The sequence below is a fragment of the Squalius cephalus genome, assembly GCF_949319135.1.
Source record: "Squalius cephalus genome assembly, chromosome: 12".
Lineage (NCBI taxonomy): Eukaryota > Metazoa > Chordata > Actinopteri > Cypriniformes > Leuciscidae > Squalius > Squalius cephalus.
Genome location: NC_137133.1, coordinates 13,146,704 through 13,164,268, shown reverse-complemented (window position 1 = coordinate 13,164,268; position 17,565 = coordinate 13,146,704). Strand labels below are relative to the sequence as shown.

The 17,565-nt window shown below is 35.4% G+C and overlaps 1 protein-coding gene and 1 long non-coding RNA gene across 2 annotated transcripts; both read right to left on the bottom strand.

The window, feature by feature from the left end:
• Nucleotides 1-8,190: 8,190 nt before the first annotated feature.
• On the bottom strand, nucleotides 8,191-17,037 carry ftr63 (finTRIM family, member 63). Its single transcript, XM_079889090.1, has 6 exons — nucleotides 16,392-17,037; nucleotides 9,951-10,046; nucleotides 9,610-9,843; nucleotides 9,361-9,520; nucleotides 9,114-9,158; nucleotides 8,191-8,835 (listed from the first exon to the last, which is right to left on the bottom strand). The coding sequence occupies exons 1-6, from the start codon at nucleotides 16,959-16,961 to the stop codon at nucleotides 8,705-8,707; spliced, it is 1,236 nt and encodes a 411-aa protein (XP_079745216.1). The 5' UTR covers nucleotides 16,962-17,037; the 3' UTR covers nucleotides 8,191-8,704.
• On the bottom strand, nucleotides 11,225-15,914 carry LOC307168834. The gene is made up of 5 exons (XR_013822993.1): nucleotides 15,515-15,914; nucleotides 15,254-15,285; nucleotides 14,843-15,089; nucleotides 14,268-14,432; nucleotides 11,225-11,708 (listed from the first exon to the last, which is right to left on the bottom strand). It is a non-coding gene; the product is annotated as an uncharacterized lncRNA (long non-coding RNA).
• Nucleotides 17,038-17,565: the final 528 nt, after the last annotated feature.

The following is a 17,565-nucleotide window of genomic DNA, read 5'->3' as shown; positions in this document are numbered from 1 at the left end:
ATAATGCATTGCTAATGTCAGCATACGTCCATGTGAGCTAATGTTACGTTACTTTGCACGAACATGCATAACTTTGTTCGACTGTCATGAATATATGAAATGTCCATTGACAACAAGTACAAGTTAGCCAAGCATAGATGAATCTTACCTGTCCAGGAGAAAATTAGCAACGTGTCTGTTCAAATTCTTCTCCGTTTTCAGCCGTCTCCATCTTTCAAAAGCATCTCCAATACAAATTCTGGTTTTATTTCGGACTTTGTCACGACGAATTTCTGAATTATAACGAGGTCTTTTTGATTTAGTAACGTTAGACATTTTTATCTGACTAGAGTTAGGGTAGGTTAGAGCAAAGCTTGCAACCCGGATCCCGAAACACTAGGGGAGAGTGGGGTGAGTTGTGCCAGTTTTTACTCAAAGTGACTTTAAAGTGAGGCCATGGCAGTAATGCCTTCAACTTAAGGATGTACATATATTTCAGGATGTGGTGCATCCCTGAGAACAATAACTTTGGATCTGAAATAAATGGTTTCAGAAATATAGCTCTTGGAAAAAAAGTGGTCTCATGGCACAACTTGCCCCTGGTGCGGGGGAAGTTGTGCCTTTGGGGGAATACATTGGGGGTAAATTGTGCCAGTGATTTCTGAAGTAAAACAGAACATTTTAATGTTATGAACCATAATGCTATATGAAAGCAAGATAAATTCAATACAAAATGACTAATTTAAGGTTTATTTAGATATTGTCACCCTGGAATACCATAGCATGCGTTTTTCCTATATGGTCAATTGCATAGGGATTTTGTATTGAACATAACTCTGGATCACAGTGTCATAGAGACAAGGGGACGGGCTCATTTTACTCAGACGACCAACCAGTCTCTCAGGATCATTGTGAAGCTATCAAGCTACGCCCTAGCAACCATTTAGAGCACCATAGCAACACAATATATGATATTTGTGAATCATTTCAGGCAAAAAGGCTTTGGCAATAGATGCCTGTTGACATAACGCTGTCTCTCAATTATGTAACATATAAGAATAAAGTGACTAGGCTAATTTCTAAACATCCTATTGTGACATAGGCCACTTAAAAACGGAATAAAACTTCTCTTTAATAACATAGTGCAAACTCAAAACTGAAATCAGTGTTAGCTAAATTAAACAAATAACAGGCAGGCCTAAGTCAAACAATGATGAGGCATGCCCATCTCCTCACTTCTCAAGATTATACCCTGTGAGTATGTAGGTCTAGGTGGTCTGGATCTGGCACAACTTAACCCAGGCCCTTTGGCACAAATCACCCCAGACCCACAAGTTTGAAAAACTAGCATGATCCAGCAGTTAAGAGCTAACATCATGCTAACTGTATAGACTCATTGTGTAGCCTACTAAAGCACTAAAACATGTGTGAAATGTTTTCAAACTTGTCTATAATTTTTCAGACACTACAATCAAAAAACCTTAATCATAGAAATTTTACTTTGAAAGGGAAAAAACAGTTTTTTGCACTAAAATATGCTTAACTCTCATGCCATGTGTCTCTCTTCTTTGGAGGACGAGTAAAAGTGATTGCTTTTCAAAATTATGTGGTCACATGACCAATTTATTCTATGGTTTTCCAGAAACAAGGGTGGAACTACTTCCCCCCCTGGCACAAATCACCCCACTCTCCCCTACTGACTTCGTGATTGGTAGATAGGTGGAGGGAGGCGCGTCAGGCCAAAACACAAAATGACAACATCAACATCAGTTGAGGGCTGCAAGTCCACTTTTTAAATGACAATATCCTAGCCATACTACTGTTGTCAGTGATATAAGTATTTGAAATGAACATGATTTCTTAAAGGAGAACTCCGGTCAATTTTAATATTGAGCTCATTTTTTTGTAAATTTGCAGTGCTGTCAGTACAGAGAACAACGACAAAAATCGGTGTTGCCTACACCGTGTTATCCTCTTTTTAAAATTTGCACCCTGTTGACTTCAATGGGGCAATATTTAAACCTGCTTTTAAATATTGCCCCATTGAAGTCAACAGGGTGCAAATTTCAATTTCAAAATTCAAATGATTTACTACAACCCCTGCATGGCAAACAATTATGGAATCACCACACTTAGAGGATGTTCACCCAATTTTTTTTACCTTATGCATATGACACACACAAAAAAAGGTTTTAACATTATGGCTTCATGAAAACAAATGCTGTCTTAAACAAATCCACTTATTATTTTAATGGTATGTCTTTTTCCAGATCAAGTAGAGGAAAAAAGTACAATGGAATCAATCAATGTTGAGGAAAAAAATATGGAATCATCTTTTAATATCTATTTTAAAACATAGGCCTACTGGGACAAGTCTAAAATGCTAATTAGTCAGCACAGCAGTTAAAAGAGAGTGCCGCTTGCAGACCTTAAGCACAGACCCGTGCTTGACTTGGCTAATTGAAAGGAAATATGGCCCCAACAAGAGAGTTGTCTGTTGAAATAATGGAAAGGATTATAAAACTCTTACAACAAGGAATTTCAACACAGAGTGTGACTAAAGTTGTTTGTTCCGAGTCAGCTGTGTCTAAAAGTGCAATTATAAACTATAGGAAGGTTATAAAGGTTATAAAACATAAGGGCAGACCAAGGAAGACGATAAAGGATATAAATCTCAAGCAATATGCCTTTAAAATAGAAAATACACAACAAAACAAATTAAAAACAAATGGACAGAAACAGGAGTCAATGTTTGTGACAAAACTGTAAGAAACCAACTGAATGAAATGGGATTTACATATAGAAAAGCCAAACGAATTGTTTGAGTACTTAAAGAAAACAAGGTTACAGCATGTTAAAGAGAAGCAATCATGTGTGGATGATTGGATGAAAATCAGTGGAGAATCGGCAATCTGCATTAGCCAAGGAGATGATGCTGGAACGTGTCAGGTGCCGCTCTAATGAAAGATAAGATGATTGCCTGAAGAAAACAATCAAATTTCCCAACTCATTTATGATTGCAGTAAATGCACATGTGTACATGGACATTTTTGAACACTTTTCTCATTCCATCGATAGAAAATAGGTTTAGTGATGATGAAATTATTTTTTCAGGATGATAATACATCTTGCTACAGAGCAAAAAGTGTTTAAGCTTTTCTTCAGGAAAGGCATCTCAACTGAATGACATGGCCAGTAAACAGTCTGGATCTCAGTGCAATTGAAAATTTTTGGTGGAAATTAAAAACGCTGGTCCACGATAGGGCTCCATCCCGCAAAACTGATCTGTCAACCGCTATTTGAGAAACTTGGAACCAGCTTGATGGGGAATATTGTTTCTCATTAATGAAGTCCATGAATTTCAAGAATTCAAGAATAGCAACAAATTGATAATTGTTTTTTCTTTGTTTGTTTTTTGATGATTCCATATTGTTTTCCTATACTTGCTCTGGAAAAACACATGCCATTAATAATAATAAAAATAAGTTTATTTGTTTGAAGTTTGTTTCATGAAGCCAGAATGTTAAGTTATTAAATATTTGTTTTATGTCATATCTGTGATTTGTTTGTTTGCTATAAAGTAAAAAAATCTGGGGGAACATCCTCTAAGTGTGGTGATTCCATCATGTTTCCCAATGGGTTGTACTACTACTAGTCTATTAATGTGCTTTAATCACAAAACAAGTAAACCAAACATTATAACAACTAATTCTGGATATTAAATAGTCTACAACCAATACTGAGATGATTAAAAGTTAGTTTAATTAGTTTAATACTTAATAAAAAATAAAAAAAAAAAACACTCTAAGTTCTTTTAAGTTTTATTGATAAAGTTTCAAAATGTACATTTGCCCTTTTTTTACAAAATGTCAGAATAATATGTTTTCTTTCAATAGCCACATCTGTAAGATTTGTATTATTTCCCCCATATAAATTAATTGGTACGTGGGATTTGGTTTCCCCCATGCTAAACCATAGCTACAGAGTGTATTTTTTTTAAATAGTATATATATATATATATATATATATTATTTATTTATTTATTTTTTTTTAAATAAAATGTATTTTTATGTTTTTAATATAAAATTATTTCCTATCCGTCCTTATATATGGGGAAGGTTAGAAGAGCTCATAAATCAAGTGATGTTTTTTGAAAATGTAAAAATGCAAAACGTTTTTCTGTGATGGGTATGGTTTAGGGTTAGGGTTTGTGTAAGGGGATAGAATACACAGTTTAAAACAGTTTACAGTATAAAAATCTATTCTATGTCCCCATAAAACATGAAAACAACATGTTTGTCCTGCTGTATTGTCATGCCTTTCAAACAGAAACTTGATCAATCATCAGAGGAAAATTGGTGGCCATTAAAGCCCAAAGAAACTTCTGAGATACTGTGAAATGTGAATAATAAAGAAAAATAAAAATAAAAAATAAAATTCTCAGTAACGAGTAATTGTTTTGCTGCAATTTTTTTGCACGTTTTGGCCACGTAATGGCCATTTCTACTCTCTCTCTCATCTCCGTCTGGTCAGCTATTCCCTACACAAGCAAATATGTATCAATTGAGGCTTTTTTCTTAGTTAATTTTTTGCATATAATTCTGAATTATGCTATTAGTTACTAAAATGAGTTAATGAACACTGCAATTTATCAGTGCAATAATTTTATGCACACGTCCATGAGTATATTTCACAAATAAGTCTTATTGTGATTGGAACAGTCGATATGGAGCCACTTTGCACTTCCATCACGACAAATCCATTCTTCTCCACTTATACCAAACAATTTTTATTTTCAACACTACAGCTGAAAGTATGCTGAAAGTGCTGTGGTGGTTTTTATGGGCGTGTTGTCTTTTATAAGACATGACCTAAGATGACCCTTAGCCACATTCCAAGAACAGTAAACATACAATAGCTACTATTCAATATGTACAACAGAACATAACAAACATGTTGAACATTATGTGTATGTGATTTTGGTATAGACGAACAAACTGTAGTCAGCACAAACCATCCTGAGGTGTCCAGATGTGTGGTCATCCTAAAGTTCTACAATAGCAATCTCCCAAGTCAGAAGTGAGATCTTAATGTGAGATAATCTCTGTGGTTTAAATCAGGGGAAGCAGAAAAATTGTGAAGTGATAATCGGTGTCTGATGAAGAATTATCATTCTCCTTCAGGCACAGTGACATTCATTATATGAATAAAAACAAACACTGAGACATTTTTCTAAATATCTTATTTTATGTTCAGCAGAAGAAAGAAAGTGGTGCAGAGTGCAGACTGATCTGAATAAATAACATGGAAGTAGTTCTACGTCAATGGATATACTTGGCATAAAATATTTACACAATTTACAGAACTATACTACCATTCAAACGTAAGATTATTTTATTTTGAAAGAAAGTATTCAAGCTATTCAAGGCTGCATTAACTGGATCAGAAGTGACAGTAAAGACATTTATATGTTACAATTTCTATTTCAAATGCTGTTCATTTGAATTTTTTTATTCAGCAAAGAATCCTGAAAAAATGTAGCACATATTTGCCACCACAGGAGTAAATTACATTTTGAAATATTAAAACAGAAAACAGTTATTTTAAACTGTAATAATTCAGTTTTACAATATTATTGGTTTTACTTTACTTTTTTTTTTATCATAAATGCAGCCATGGTGAGTAGAGACTTCTTTCAATTTTTTTTTTTTTTTTTTTTAAATGTTTTAATGTTACTGATATTTTGTATTTTGAAATACAATCAGAGTATTTAAACTTCATTATTAAACAGATGACTTCCTAATAGTTACCCTTAAAGGGGGGTACAATGGTGTTTCATGTATTCAGAGTTGTTTACAGTGTTAAAGAGATGGATTCTCATGCTAAACATGGGCAAAGTTTTAAAAAATATTTTGGACGAATAACGGAGAATTTCTGTGCTGAAAATCTTACTTCCGGGTTGGTACAAGTTTCGGCTGTTTTTTTTCCGATCGTGGATCTAATGACGCAGATAAGAGTGGAACTCCTTATATGAGCATTTCTCTCGGAAAAGCTCGCCTGCGCGCACGTCGACCAGAGGAGAGCGAGACCGCGCACATCAACGCGCTTCAACAGGAAATCATCGGCAGCCAGCGCTGCATAGGAATTGTTCAAGAATGTCTCCAAAAAAGTGTGTTTTTGGATGTGAGGGATAGCTTACCGTGTCCAGCTTTCCAAAGAACCCAGTGTAACAGGAACAGTGGATGCAGTTTGTTTTTCCGGGGCAGCAACGGAGTGTAGGAAGTGCGGTTGTGTGTTCTGGCCATTTCAGTGACGAATGTTTTATTAACAAGGCTCAGGTCGACGCTGGATTTGCAAATCGTTTGCTATTAAAACGTGGAGCGGTCCCAGTGATAAAAGACCCCGTTCATGTAAGTACAACTGGATCAGATTTCTGTCTTTTGCTGGAAATCAGGCACTACCGCTTGACTCTATAGCTCCGCCTCCAGGACCTCGGCTTTTTCCGGAGAGAATCGGAAAGCTGTATTTTTCTTTTATAAATATAATAAAACTAAAGACTTTTTGGAGATATTAAGGATGCACTACTACTCTATAGGTACTCAAGATTAACATGAGATTAGGTGAAACTGTGCATGTTATGTACCCTTTAACTGAACCAAATTTCAAAGAATCATTTTTTTTTCAACACAAAATATTGTAATATTGGTAACACTTACCATAACTTTAGTTAACTACATTAGCTAACATAAACGTGAACATTTAGCTACTAATACATTACTAAAATCAAAAATTGTATCTGTAGCCCCTAAAGGGACATGGTGATGGGAGGAAAAATTAGAAACTTTTCCCTGAGAAACTTTGCATTCGCTCGCAACTATTTTTTCTTCCATTTCATATTTTTTTCCTTCACCATGTCCCTTTAGGGGCTCCGTAGCTATAACTAAAAATAAACACTTGTATTTTTATTAACTAAAAGTAAATCCATTTCTCTTATAATAAAGCTGTAAAGTTAAGAAACTGCATAGATAAGTGAAGATTTTCCATCTTGGATTGACGCTATGGTGAACGCCATCAGTATGACCGGTACCTGAAGCATGTGTGTAGACATGACAATTTCATTGGCCGACGACAGTCTACAACATCATCACCGGAGTGCCTGTGGGTGTCTGTGATGTACGCCATCAGCTTTCTTATCTTCAGGTAACATTTGTTTATGCTATTGCGTGTTGAAGGCGATTGTTATGGAGAAGCACTCAAACAAGTTTTTCAGGAAGTGTGTGCCTCTGTGTCCCAGGTTTTTGACTCATGAGGACACACACAACCTGTGCATTATGCGTCTCAGTGAGGAGCACACTCGGGCACATTTTTTAATCGGCATGCATCTCGCGGTGATCACTGATCGGTTCTGCACAGATTTTGCTCATCTCAAAGGAAAATGTTCCAAAGGGAACCATTTGTTCTCAGGGAACCACCCTGGTGGCTAGTTCCTAGAACTAAGTTCCTAAAACTACCCAGTGCGAAATCTCTCATGTCAGGACATCACAGGCCTGCTTTACAATCTGCATTGGCTTCCTGTTCAGTTGCGCAATGATTTTAAAACTTTTACTCTAACATACAAAGCTGTACATTGAACAGCCCCTTATATATGTGACTTAGTTACCCTATACACACACCTTCTCATTCTCTTCATTCTTCTGATTCTTTTACTCTTCAGCTGGCACTTTGTAGATTAAAATATTTGAGTGAGATCATTTTCTATCGCTGCACGCAGGTTATGGAATGCACTTCCTCTTACTGTTAGAAATGCTCCCACATTAGCCAGTTTCAAGAAGTAGCTAAAAAAAATAAAAAATAAAAAACCCTTACATAGATTAATATGATTAGTACTTTATTATATTGATTAGTTGTAATGTTTATTTTATTTTATTTTTATTTGGTGTTTCTTTGTAGTGTATCATTTCTGAAATTCTGTATTTTACTTGTTTTATTTGCCACTGTTTGTAGCGCTTTGGGTACTAGAAAAGCGCACCATAAATAAAATGTATTATTATTGTTAGGTCAAATGGTTTAGCAACATGTGTAAATCGATTATTTGCTTCATACAGACAGTTCACTCATGGACTGAATGGTTAGCAGTGGTTTATCACTAAGTAAAACACTTTATAATACAGAACAGATTGCCATGTAAGTAAATACCAAGTCGTTATTATTCACATTAACCAAACTTTATTTGCACTTCAGGAACTTTAATAAGTAAAATATTGTTTCTAAATATAAAGACAACTGGATTAACCTCAAATTCCAAAAAAAGAAAACACCATTTATATAGGCTACACATAATTAAAATATTGTTTTAATAAACTGCCCCACTACCAAATCTTTAGATACATAATTACAGATAAAATAGATGATATAATTTAATTAATATTTAAAAAATCATAAAGAATCAAGAAATGGTAAATAGCCTACATTTCCAACATACACATAATGGTGGAGATATTGCAGAATTCCAAAGAATAATGGGGTTATATCGAGAATATTGTAGGATATAATAGAAAATTATATATATAATAGGAAAAAAAATTCTTTGAATTTATCTAGACACAAATCATGTCACAAATCATAATTGATCAGCATAAGAAATTACGTTTGTCTTGGTGAGCAGGAGTCAGATGGTCTGGGCCATTACCTTGGTGCTGTGGAGAGTCTGGCCTGTGACTCACGGTTAAGTGAAGTTCCAATACTTTGAATTCGGCAGGATAGGTCTTGGTTGTGATTCTGGTACTGATAAGGATCTCTGCTTTAACTTTGGCGTTTGCAGTGATCTTGGCATTGGGTTGGGTCTGGGTCGTGGCACTGTCAAGGAAAGCAAATATATTAATGTCAAACTGCAGTAATAAAAGCTTTGAAAACAAACCACTGGCATATTTCATTAGTTATTAGCTCGAAATAGTGACAATGAGGAAAACAAACAGTTTTAGATATTCCTAACTGAGAGAGTTTATATACCAGCTGGTTTAGAAAATTGTGCATCTATCTTAATGCAAGGATTTGAATAATCACTTGATACAAAAATGTTGCATGAGTTGCAAGAGTATAATGGGAGAATCAAAGATTATATTAGTAAGACTTACATTCAATGCTCTCCTCAGAAATGGAAATGATCTCAATGTGTGCCACTATGGAAACCAACAGCATTTAAAGTATTATTTTTATGTAAACAGAAAACTGATAAAGCTCACAAATAAAGTAATGTTCAAAATACTTAGGTTCATTAGATGCTTCACAAAAACATTTGTTTTAAATGATATATATATATATATATATATATATATATATATATATATATATATATATATATATACATATCCATTATTGTACCTCTATCAGATGTCTTTTTTATCTCTTCTTTGCAGAAATCCTCAAGTTTCTTTTTTAGCAGAAGGACAGATTTTCCCACATCCTCATATAAGAGGTGAGAACTGCCATTGATTCTGGGCACAACAGTAGTTTTAGGAGAAACAGAGCAAGCCTCGACACTCTACAGAAAGCCATACAAAAACAAACAACATTAAACTGTAGACAGATAAAGAGACAAATAGTGATTATGTTTTTCTAAGGCTCAGTTACCAGCAGGAAATGGATGTGATCATCTGTGTGTGCAAGCTGCTCCAGCTCAGTGTTTCTCCTCCTCAGGTCATCGATCTCTTGCTCCAGTTGTTTCAAGAGTCCTTGAGCTCGACTCACAGCAGCATTTTCCTGATCTCTGATCAGCTGTGTCACCTCAGAGCGGCTTCTCTCAATGGAGCGGATCAGTTCAGTAAAGTTCCTCTCACTGTCCTCCACTGCTGTCTGTGCAGAGCGCTGTCAGGACACATTACACAGTGAGCTTCAGTGAGACTGGAAGTGAACTGAGATCCTCACTGGAGGAGAGTTTGAAACCATACTTTTCTACCGGTAGCCAAACTCACCTTATAGGTCTTCACAACCTCTCTCAGCTCCTGAAGATCTTTCTCTCTCTGCCAGATTCTCTGATGGAAGTTTCTTAGTGTTTGTTCCAGATGTTTCTGGTGACCGTGACATAGAAACGACAGTAAAGCTAAGAAATGTTCTTCTGAATGAAATCAATATATATATATATATATATATATATATATATATATATATAAAAACGAAAAGCATTTCTTTCTTTTAACCACTCAATAGGAAGATATGCTGGTCTGTGTCTGTGGTTGCACAATATTGACTTTTGTGAATGATGGTTGTGAAGGAATTTTTTATTATTCTTGCAGGAATAATATTTTTATGCTTTTGAGATCTAAATGGACTGGATGGCTGTCTGAATTTATTTTTAACCTCTAACTATTACTATAACTATACATAACACATTTAACTCGGCAACAAGCAGAGCTAATCAAAAGTCTAATTTGCTTTTGCCCAGTAACGGGGGAGTTTGCTGAATTGTACATATCGAACACTTTATTTTAGAGAAAATGTATGTAATTATATAATGTTCCCTTTGCCCGTGCACCTATTCTTTATAAACTGTTGTGATCTCTTGGTCTCTGTGGTTTACTTTGAGAAACTCTAGTCGTGACTTAAAGCATATTCATTGTCTGAAGTCTTGTCTGGTGGTTACTGCTGCACAGCAGGTTATTGGAACCCTAGAGATTCTGAATTCCCAATAATAGTAATAGTGCTCATAGATGACAACACATTATCCGAAAACCTGAGGATAATTTTGAGTGGGAAAACCTGAGGATAATTTTTAAGACTTGCCAATCTCAGGTGGCTGAGGCAGAGAGGCTTAACCCTACACTGTAAAACTTTTCACTGTAAATTTACAGTAAAATACTGGCAGCTGGGTTGCCAGCCACATACTGTATTTTTACAGAACTAGTACTGTAAACAGCATTTACAGTATTGTACTGTAAAACGTTGTACTGTAAATTTACAGTAAAATACTGGCAGCTGGGTTTCCAGCCACATACTGTATTTTTACAGAACTAGTACTGTAGACAGCATTTACAGTATTGTACTGTAAAACATTGTACTGTAAATTTACAGTAAAATACTGGCAGCTGGGTTGCCAGCCACATACTGTATTTTTACAGCACTAGTACAGTAAACAGCATTTACAGTACTCCACTGTAATTACCAAATACACCACATACTTTTACAATATTAAACTTGTCTACAGCAATAAATTGTATAGTAGTCACACTAGGAAAAAGAAAACAACATTGTCTGGGTTTTAAAACATTTATTTTGGTTAAAAGCAAAGATCAGAAAATTGCCTTCTGTGAACATGTTGGCTGAATTTTTTTTAAACATAAAATGCAATTTTAACACTTAACAACAAACAGGTAACACTTAGCACTTAATTAAAGGGATAGTTCAGCCAAAAAATTAAATTAGCTCAAATTTACTCACCCTCAAGTCATCCTAGGTCTATATGACATTCTTCTTTCAGATGAATACAATCGGAGATATATTAAAAAATGTCCTGGCTCTTCCAAGCTTTATAATGGCAGTGAATTGCTGTTTCTGTTTTGAAGTCCATACAAGTGCAAACGAAATCCCATTCAAAGTCTTCAAGTTTTCGCAGAAGTGAGGACACCTGTAGGCTTACAGTGTTCTTTTTTTGCACAACTTGGCCAGTTTTGTTTGAAGTTACTTGTCCTTTCTTTGTTTTTGATCCACGTTCAGGATTGATGTCAGGAAATCGTCTAAAAGGCAGAAAAGAAAGGAAAAAAAACAATGAAATATTATGGACTGAGTTTATATATTTTGACAGAGAGAGACAGCACAAAAGATGTGTAAATAAAAAACAGATATCGGTTTTAACGACTAATCTGTTTGGATAAAACTGAACAACATAAAAAAAAATGCAATGTTGGATGTTGTGATCAATAACTGATATTTTTTCTGCCCTGGTTAAAATACATCAACTCAATGTGTCTGTTTACATGCGCACTGTCAACTAACTAAACTTTTGGAAGTGGGGTTGCCAGATTTAAAGTTTTATTCTACAACTTTTAATATCATCCCCTCATCAGGTCCCATCAGAGTATCAGTGGAAAGACAGCCATAGACTCTGTTTATATAGAGCACACATTGCCAGAATCCAGCCCAAACCTTTGTGACAGAAATAATTTAACTTTAATTGCAAGCCTTGCAATGTTTATTGCATACATGACTACATGATAATGTTAAACATGACATTTACCAGACTAAAATGCATGTTTGCACCCAAAAATGAAAATTCTGTCATTATTGCTCACCCTTAAGACTTTCGTTCGTCTTTGGAACACAAATTAAGATATTTTTGATGAAATCTGGGAGGTTTCTGTCCCTCCATTGACATCAATGTCATTGCAACTCTCAAAGCCCAGAAAGGTGGTAAAAACATTGGTAAATAGAACATATAACTACAGTGGTTCAACCTTAATATTATGAAGTGACGAGAATACTTTTTGTGCGCAAAATAACCCCAAAATAACCTCTTCTCTTACATGTCATTCTCCTACACTGTTTTGTGAGGATGAGTAGGCCGGAGTGTATTAAAGGGTAACTCTCGCCAAAATGCAACCTAGGGTCTTTTTGTTAATCTACCAGAGGCAAACTTTCATTTAAAAGCATAATTAGGATGGAAACGCCACTTAAGTTTGACCGTATTTTCGTTTTCGGTCTAATTGCCTTTTGAATGGGAGTGCTTGGACTATGATAGCATTAAAAATCGCTATTTTTTAAAACACTAAGGAGGCTCGACACAACATGAAACTGTGCTCCAAGTATCACCAGGGGCTCTACACATGAACTCCAGAGCATTGAGAACATTGTTTGTGTACACAGAGTTTACCAAAAATAAAGATTTTGAACAACTCACGGAAGCTGTGTCCGCCTGCATTTTGACAGTCAAAAATAGTCGATCTAATAACTTTATTCTAGAGCTGCTGTAAAGCCAAAACAATCTATGTTACTGTAATTTCCTATTATCACTGTTAAGCTGCTTTGAAACAATCTATATTGTTAAAAGCGCTATATAAATGAAGGTGACTTGACACTGTTTACACTACGTCAACAGCGTAGGAGAATGACGTGAAAGAGTAGAGATTGTTGAATAATGTCGTTATTTTTTTATTTTTTTTTGTGCACAAAACAGGTTGCACCACTGTAGTTGCATGGATTATTTAAACAATGTTTTTACTACCTTTCTGGGCCTTGAAAATTGCAAAGACATTTCTGTCTATGGCTGGTTCAGAAACCTCTCAGATTTCATCAAAAATATCTTCATTTGTGTTCTGAAGATTAACAAAGGTCTTACAGGTTTGGAACAACATGAGGGTGAGTAATTAATGATAGAATTTACACTAATCCTTCAACTGAAAACAACTTGCACAGACATATCTTAAATATGTGACTGCCACTGTTTTGTCTCAAGATGCACACCAGTAATGTTTTTTTTTTTATTAGACATTTTTATAAAAGCTGCTTAAATACCCTAATTTTATTAAGGCCTAGACCTGTCTTAAAGGGTTAGTTCACCCAAAAATGAAAATGATGTCATTAATGACTCACCCTCATGTCACTCCAAACCCGTAAGACCTCTGAACTCTTCTGAAGACATCTTAAGATATTTTAGATTTATTCCGAGAGCTTTCTGTCCCTCCATTGTAAGTCAATGGACGTGTCACTGTTCACGTCCATAAAGGTAATAAAGACATCATCAAAGTAGTCCATGTGACATCAGTGGGTTATTTAGAATGTTTTGAAGCATCGAATATACATTTTGGTCCAAAATGAACAAAAACTACGACTTTATTCAACATTGTATTCTCTTCCGGTCTGTTTTCCATCCGCATTCACGAGTCCATATTGACGCACCAGATAACACGTCAGCAGCGTCAATGTGGACTCGTGAACGCGGATGGAAAACAGACCGGAAGAGAATACAATGTTGAATAAAGTCGTAGTTTTTGTTCATTTTGGACCAAAATGTATATATTCACTTACAATGGAGGGACAGAAATCCTCTCGGAATAAATTTAAAATATCTTAAGATGTCTTCAGAAGAGAAACGGAGGTCTTACGGGTTTGGAGTGACATGAGGGTGAGTCATTAATGACATAATTTTCATTTTTGGGTGAACTAATTAAGCTAAGCCCAGTATGGAAACCAGGGCCATATTGTTCATACCAGTAGTCAGTCAGCTTAATAAATACTGTCAAGACAAGTCACAATTCAGTCTAATATTTATATGAATGGCAAATATGCTAATGACTAACCTCTGAACAAACTCAAGGTGCTGCCTCTTCCTGTACTGCAAGCTGAAGTTATAGGAGGAGGCAAACAGCGCTGCCAGGCCAGCGATGAAGTTAGGCTGTGATCCTTTCCACACACACCTTGACCTTCCAAACGTAATGTCCAGCACTGGTTGCTTAGAGATTGACCTGTAATTGAAAAAAAATAAAAATAAAATGAATTAATAAATAATATTAATAATTAAAATAACTATTGTGGGTTCCACTGTGGTTCGATGTAGTTGTCTATCTATTCATAGTTCTATAAATTAAAATTTTCACCTAAAAATTAAAATTGATTAGGGTTAGAAGAACACTAAAACGCACTGCCATATTATTTTGCTTGTTTTAAGCATAAACTCACTAAATTTTTACTTATTCTTTCAGAAAACAAGACACTTTTTACTTGTCAATTAAATGCTTCTTCATGTAAGAATTTTAGATATCTGGACTGGAAACAAGAAAAAAACACTAATTAAGAAAAACATATTTTGCAGTGGAGTGAGTAAATGATGGCTTTTCATTTTAGGTTTAAACTTAAACCTTTAATGTTTACATACCAGGAAATAAGGCGTGGACTCTCTGGCAAATGTAGATTGCTGGACATCAGCGTTGCAAATTCCTGAAACAATTTTTAAAAAGGACAGCACAACCATGATCAACAGAACCAAAACATAAAACATATATTACAGATTAATGAGATTTGTTGAATATCATCTACTTATCTGCTTGAAGGATAACACCGTCTAACTTCTCTTTGAATTGTTAGGCAATTTGTAGGAACATATGGCATGGCAATCAGGAATACTACATTTGAAAACAGCATTAACATGGATTTTTTTATGCTAGCAAAATTGAAAATTCTGACAACGATTCAAAAGCACAATCACAGAACTGACAGCATTTGATAGCATTTTTTATTTTATTTTACCACATAGACTATAACTGTAACACTACTTAAAAGCACTTACATTAGCACTGGACCGTCATCAGATTACAAAGCCTGAAACGAAAAATATATATCAAAAGCAGGTCATGCAAATAACATGGTATATGTTGCCTATTATGTGAAATATCGAAGTTAACGTTAAGTTACTTGGTAAACAGGTGGAACAGAGTGAATTGTTTGCGCGGCCGCGGTAGAAAACCGCGATCGCAAAATCAAACCAAATAAGCATTTGTGAAAACAATGTAGAAATGCGAACGCAAAAAAACAAAATATATTGGCTTACCGTATCACTCAGTTGAACAATTTTCCATCTTCTCAAACTCTAAATCCCACTAATCGTCACAGGCGCAGGTTATTCAGATGACAAATTCTTCCATCCGTCTTCATGTAACATTAATGTCGCCCATTTTCTGCTGCGTCACAGACAACTAATGTTTCAAACACGAACCGAAGCTCACAAAAGCTTAAAAATTGCTCACAGATTCGCAGACACTGTTTATCTTGTTAACAGGAATGATTATTCTGTTCAGTTGAATCCCGCTGACAAATCAAGTTTGCCTGTAGTAGCTACATGTCGGCTCGCGTCACATTTGAACTGAATTGAGCGCGAAAGAAATCAATCCCACAATGCAGTGCTTTTACAGTATGATACTGTATTACGAATTTATCGGGTTGAAAACAGAAATGTGCTGTATATTTACAGCTGTTCTGTAAAATATACAGCCTAATACTGTATTATGGAAATACAGTACAATTCTGTAGGAAATTCGCTGTAAATTTACAGTAAAGTTTTACAGTGTAGAGAAAAAAATAATAAAAAGTAATAATTTAATAACTCATCCTGAAAGCAAAAAAATAATGATTCGACTAATGTAAAAGTAAAGGATATTAAGTTATGCGAGATTAATATTTCATAGATTTATTTATCCCTATTAAACAATCTTTTTTGGGCAATGTTTTTTGTGCATAACTTTATTAATATTCATGCATGAGCCACTTCGTCACATCATCACTAGCACCCTGACCCATAGCTTTAGTTCACCCTCCTCCTCTGTTTCGTTACTGTCCCTTCTTGGTGCACAAATATTAATTATTCTTAAACCAGAAAAAAAGACTGAAGCAACACAAAAACAATTATATATTCCAAGACAGTAATTTACCTGTTTCTCTGTCCTCTCTGCTGCAGCTGTTACAGTGTCATGGTTTTTGTGCTCATCCATTGTACACAGGTAACAAATGCTGCGCTGGTCAGTGCGGCAGAAGATTTCCAGTTGTTTACCATGTTGAGGACAGATCATCTGCTGGAGTCGTCCAGTGGCATCGATCACTTTGTGTGGATTTCCTGAGCGAAATTCTTCATGACGTTCAAAATGAGTTTGACAGTAAGATTCCAGACACACCAGACAGGACTTGACAGCTTTGAGTTTTCTTCCAGAGCAGACGTCACACTCCAAATCTCCAGATCCAGTAGCTTGCAGATTAGTCGTCTTCAGTTTCTCAACCATTTTAGCAAACACCACATTCTTACTTAAGGCAGGTCTTGGAGTGAAGGTCTGTCTGCACTGTGGGCAGCTGTAAACTCCCTTCTGATCATCCTGATTCCAGCAGCCGGTTATACAGATCATGCAGTAACTGTGTCCACAAGGAATGGTCACTGGATTCTTCAGTAGATCCAGACACACTGGGCAGATGAACTCGTCCTGTTCCACTGAAATACTGGCTTCTGCCATTTCACTGCATATGATCTCAGACAGAGAGACTCAAACAACAGCTCAACAATAACTTACACTGCAGGTTCTTTCAGCTGAAGGGTTGAAATAGTTTCCGCATTCTGTATAGACAGATCAGACTTATCACGAAAAAATGTGGGTGTAGGGTTTCAGGGAACTGGAAAATTAAATTGTTTTGTATATTAAAAGTGAAACTGTGATACTGCAGAGCTAGAGGCTAATGGTTCCTAAACACTGCTTTCAAACCATAAAGACTCCACACCTGGATTTTTTATTTGAAATATATTTAAACTTTTGTAATTTTACATGCCCTTGTGAGAAATATTTAGTAGACGCAAGCGATTCTATACCCAATGGCCTATCAAGAAAAGTGTATAGGTTATTATATTTCATAACAGACTTTCAAGTGTCATGTTGTGACAACATAATGTTTTTCTGATTAAAATCAGAACCAATGGTGACTGATTCGCAAATTAATATTCTTCAGTTTTTATTATTATTATCATGTCTGTTTATCAAAGCAGTGTGAATCGGTTCATGCTTACTTCAGTCTGAATCATTCGGAAAGTTCACACGCGGACTGAATTGTTTGCAGTGGAATTCT

Coding starts and splice junctions, on each gene's coding strand:
- ftr63 (XM_079889090.1), bottom strand. CDS start 16,961: ATGGCAGAAGCCAGTATTTCAGTGGAACAGGACGAGTTCATCTGCCCA. Junction 9,521..9,609: donor ATCACATCCATTTCCTGCTG/GTAACTGAGCCT, acceptor GGCTTTCTGTAG/AGTGTCGAGGCTTGCTCTGT. Junction 9,159..9,360: donor AAAAAAGACATCTGATAGAG/GTACAATAATGG, acceptor TGGTTTCCATAG/TGGCACACATTGAGATCATT.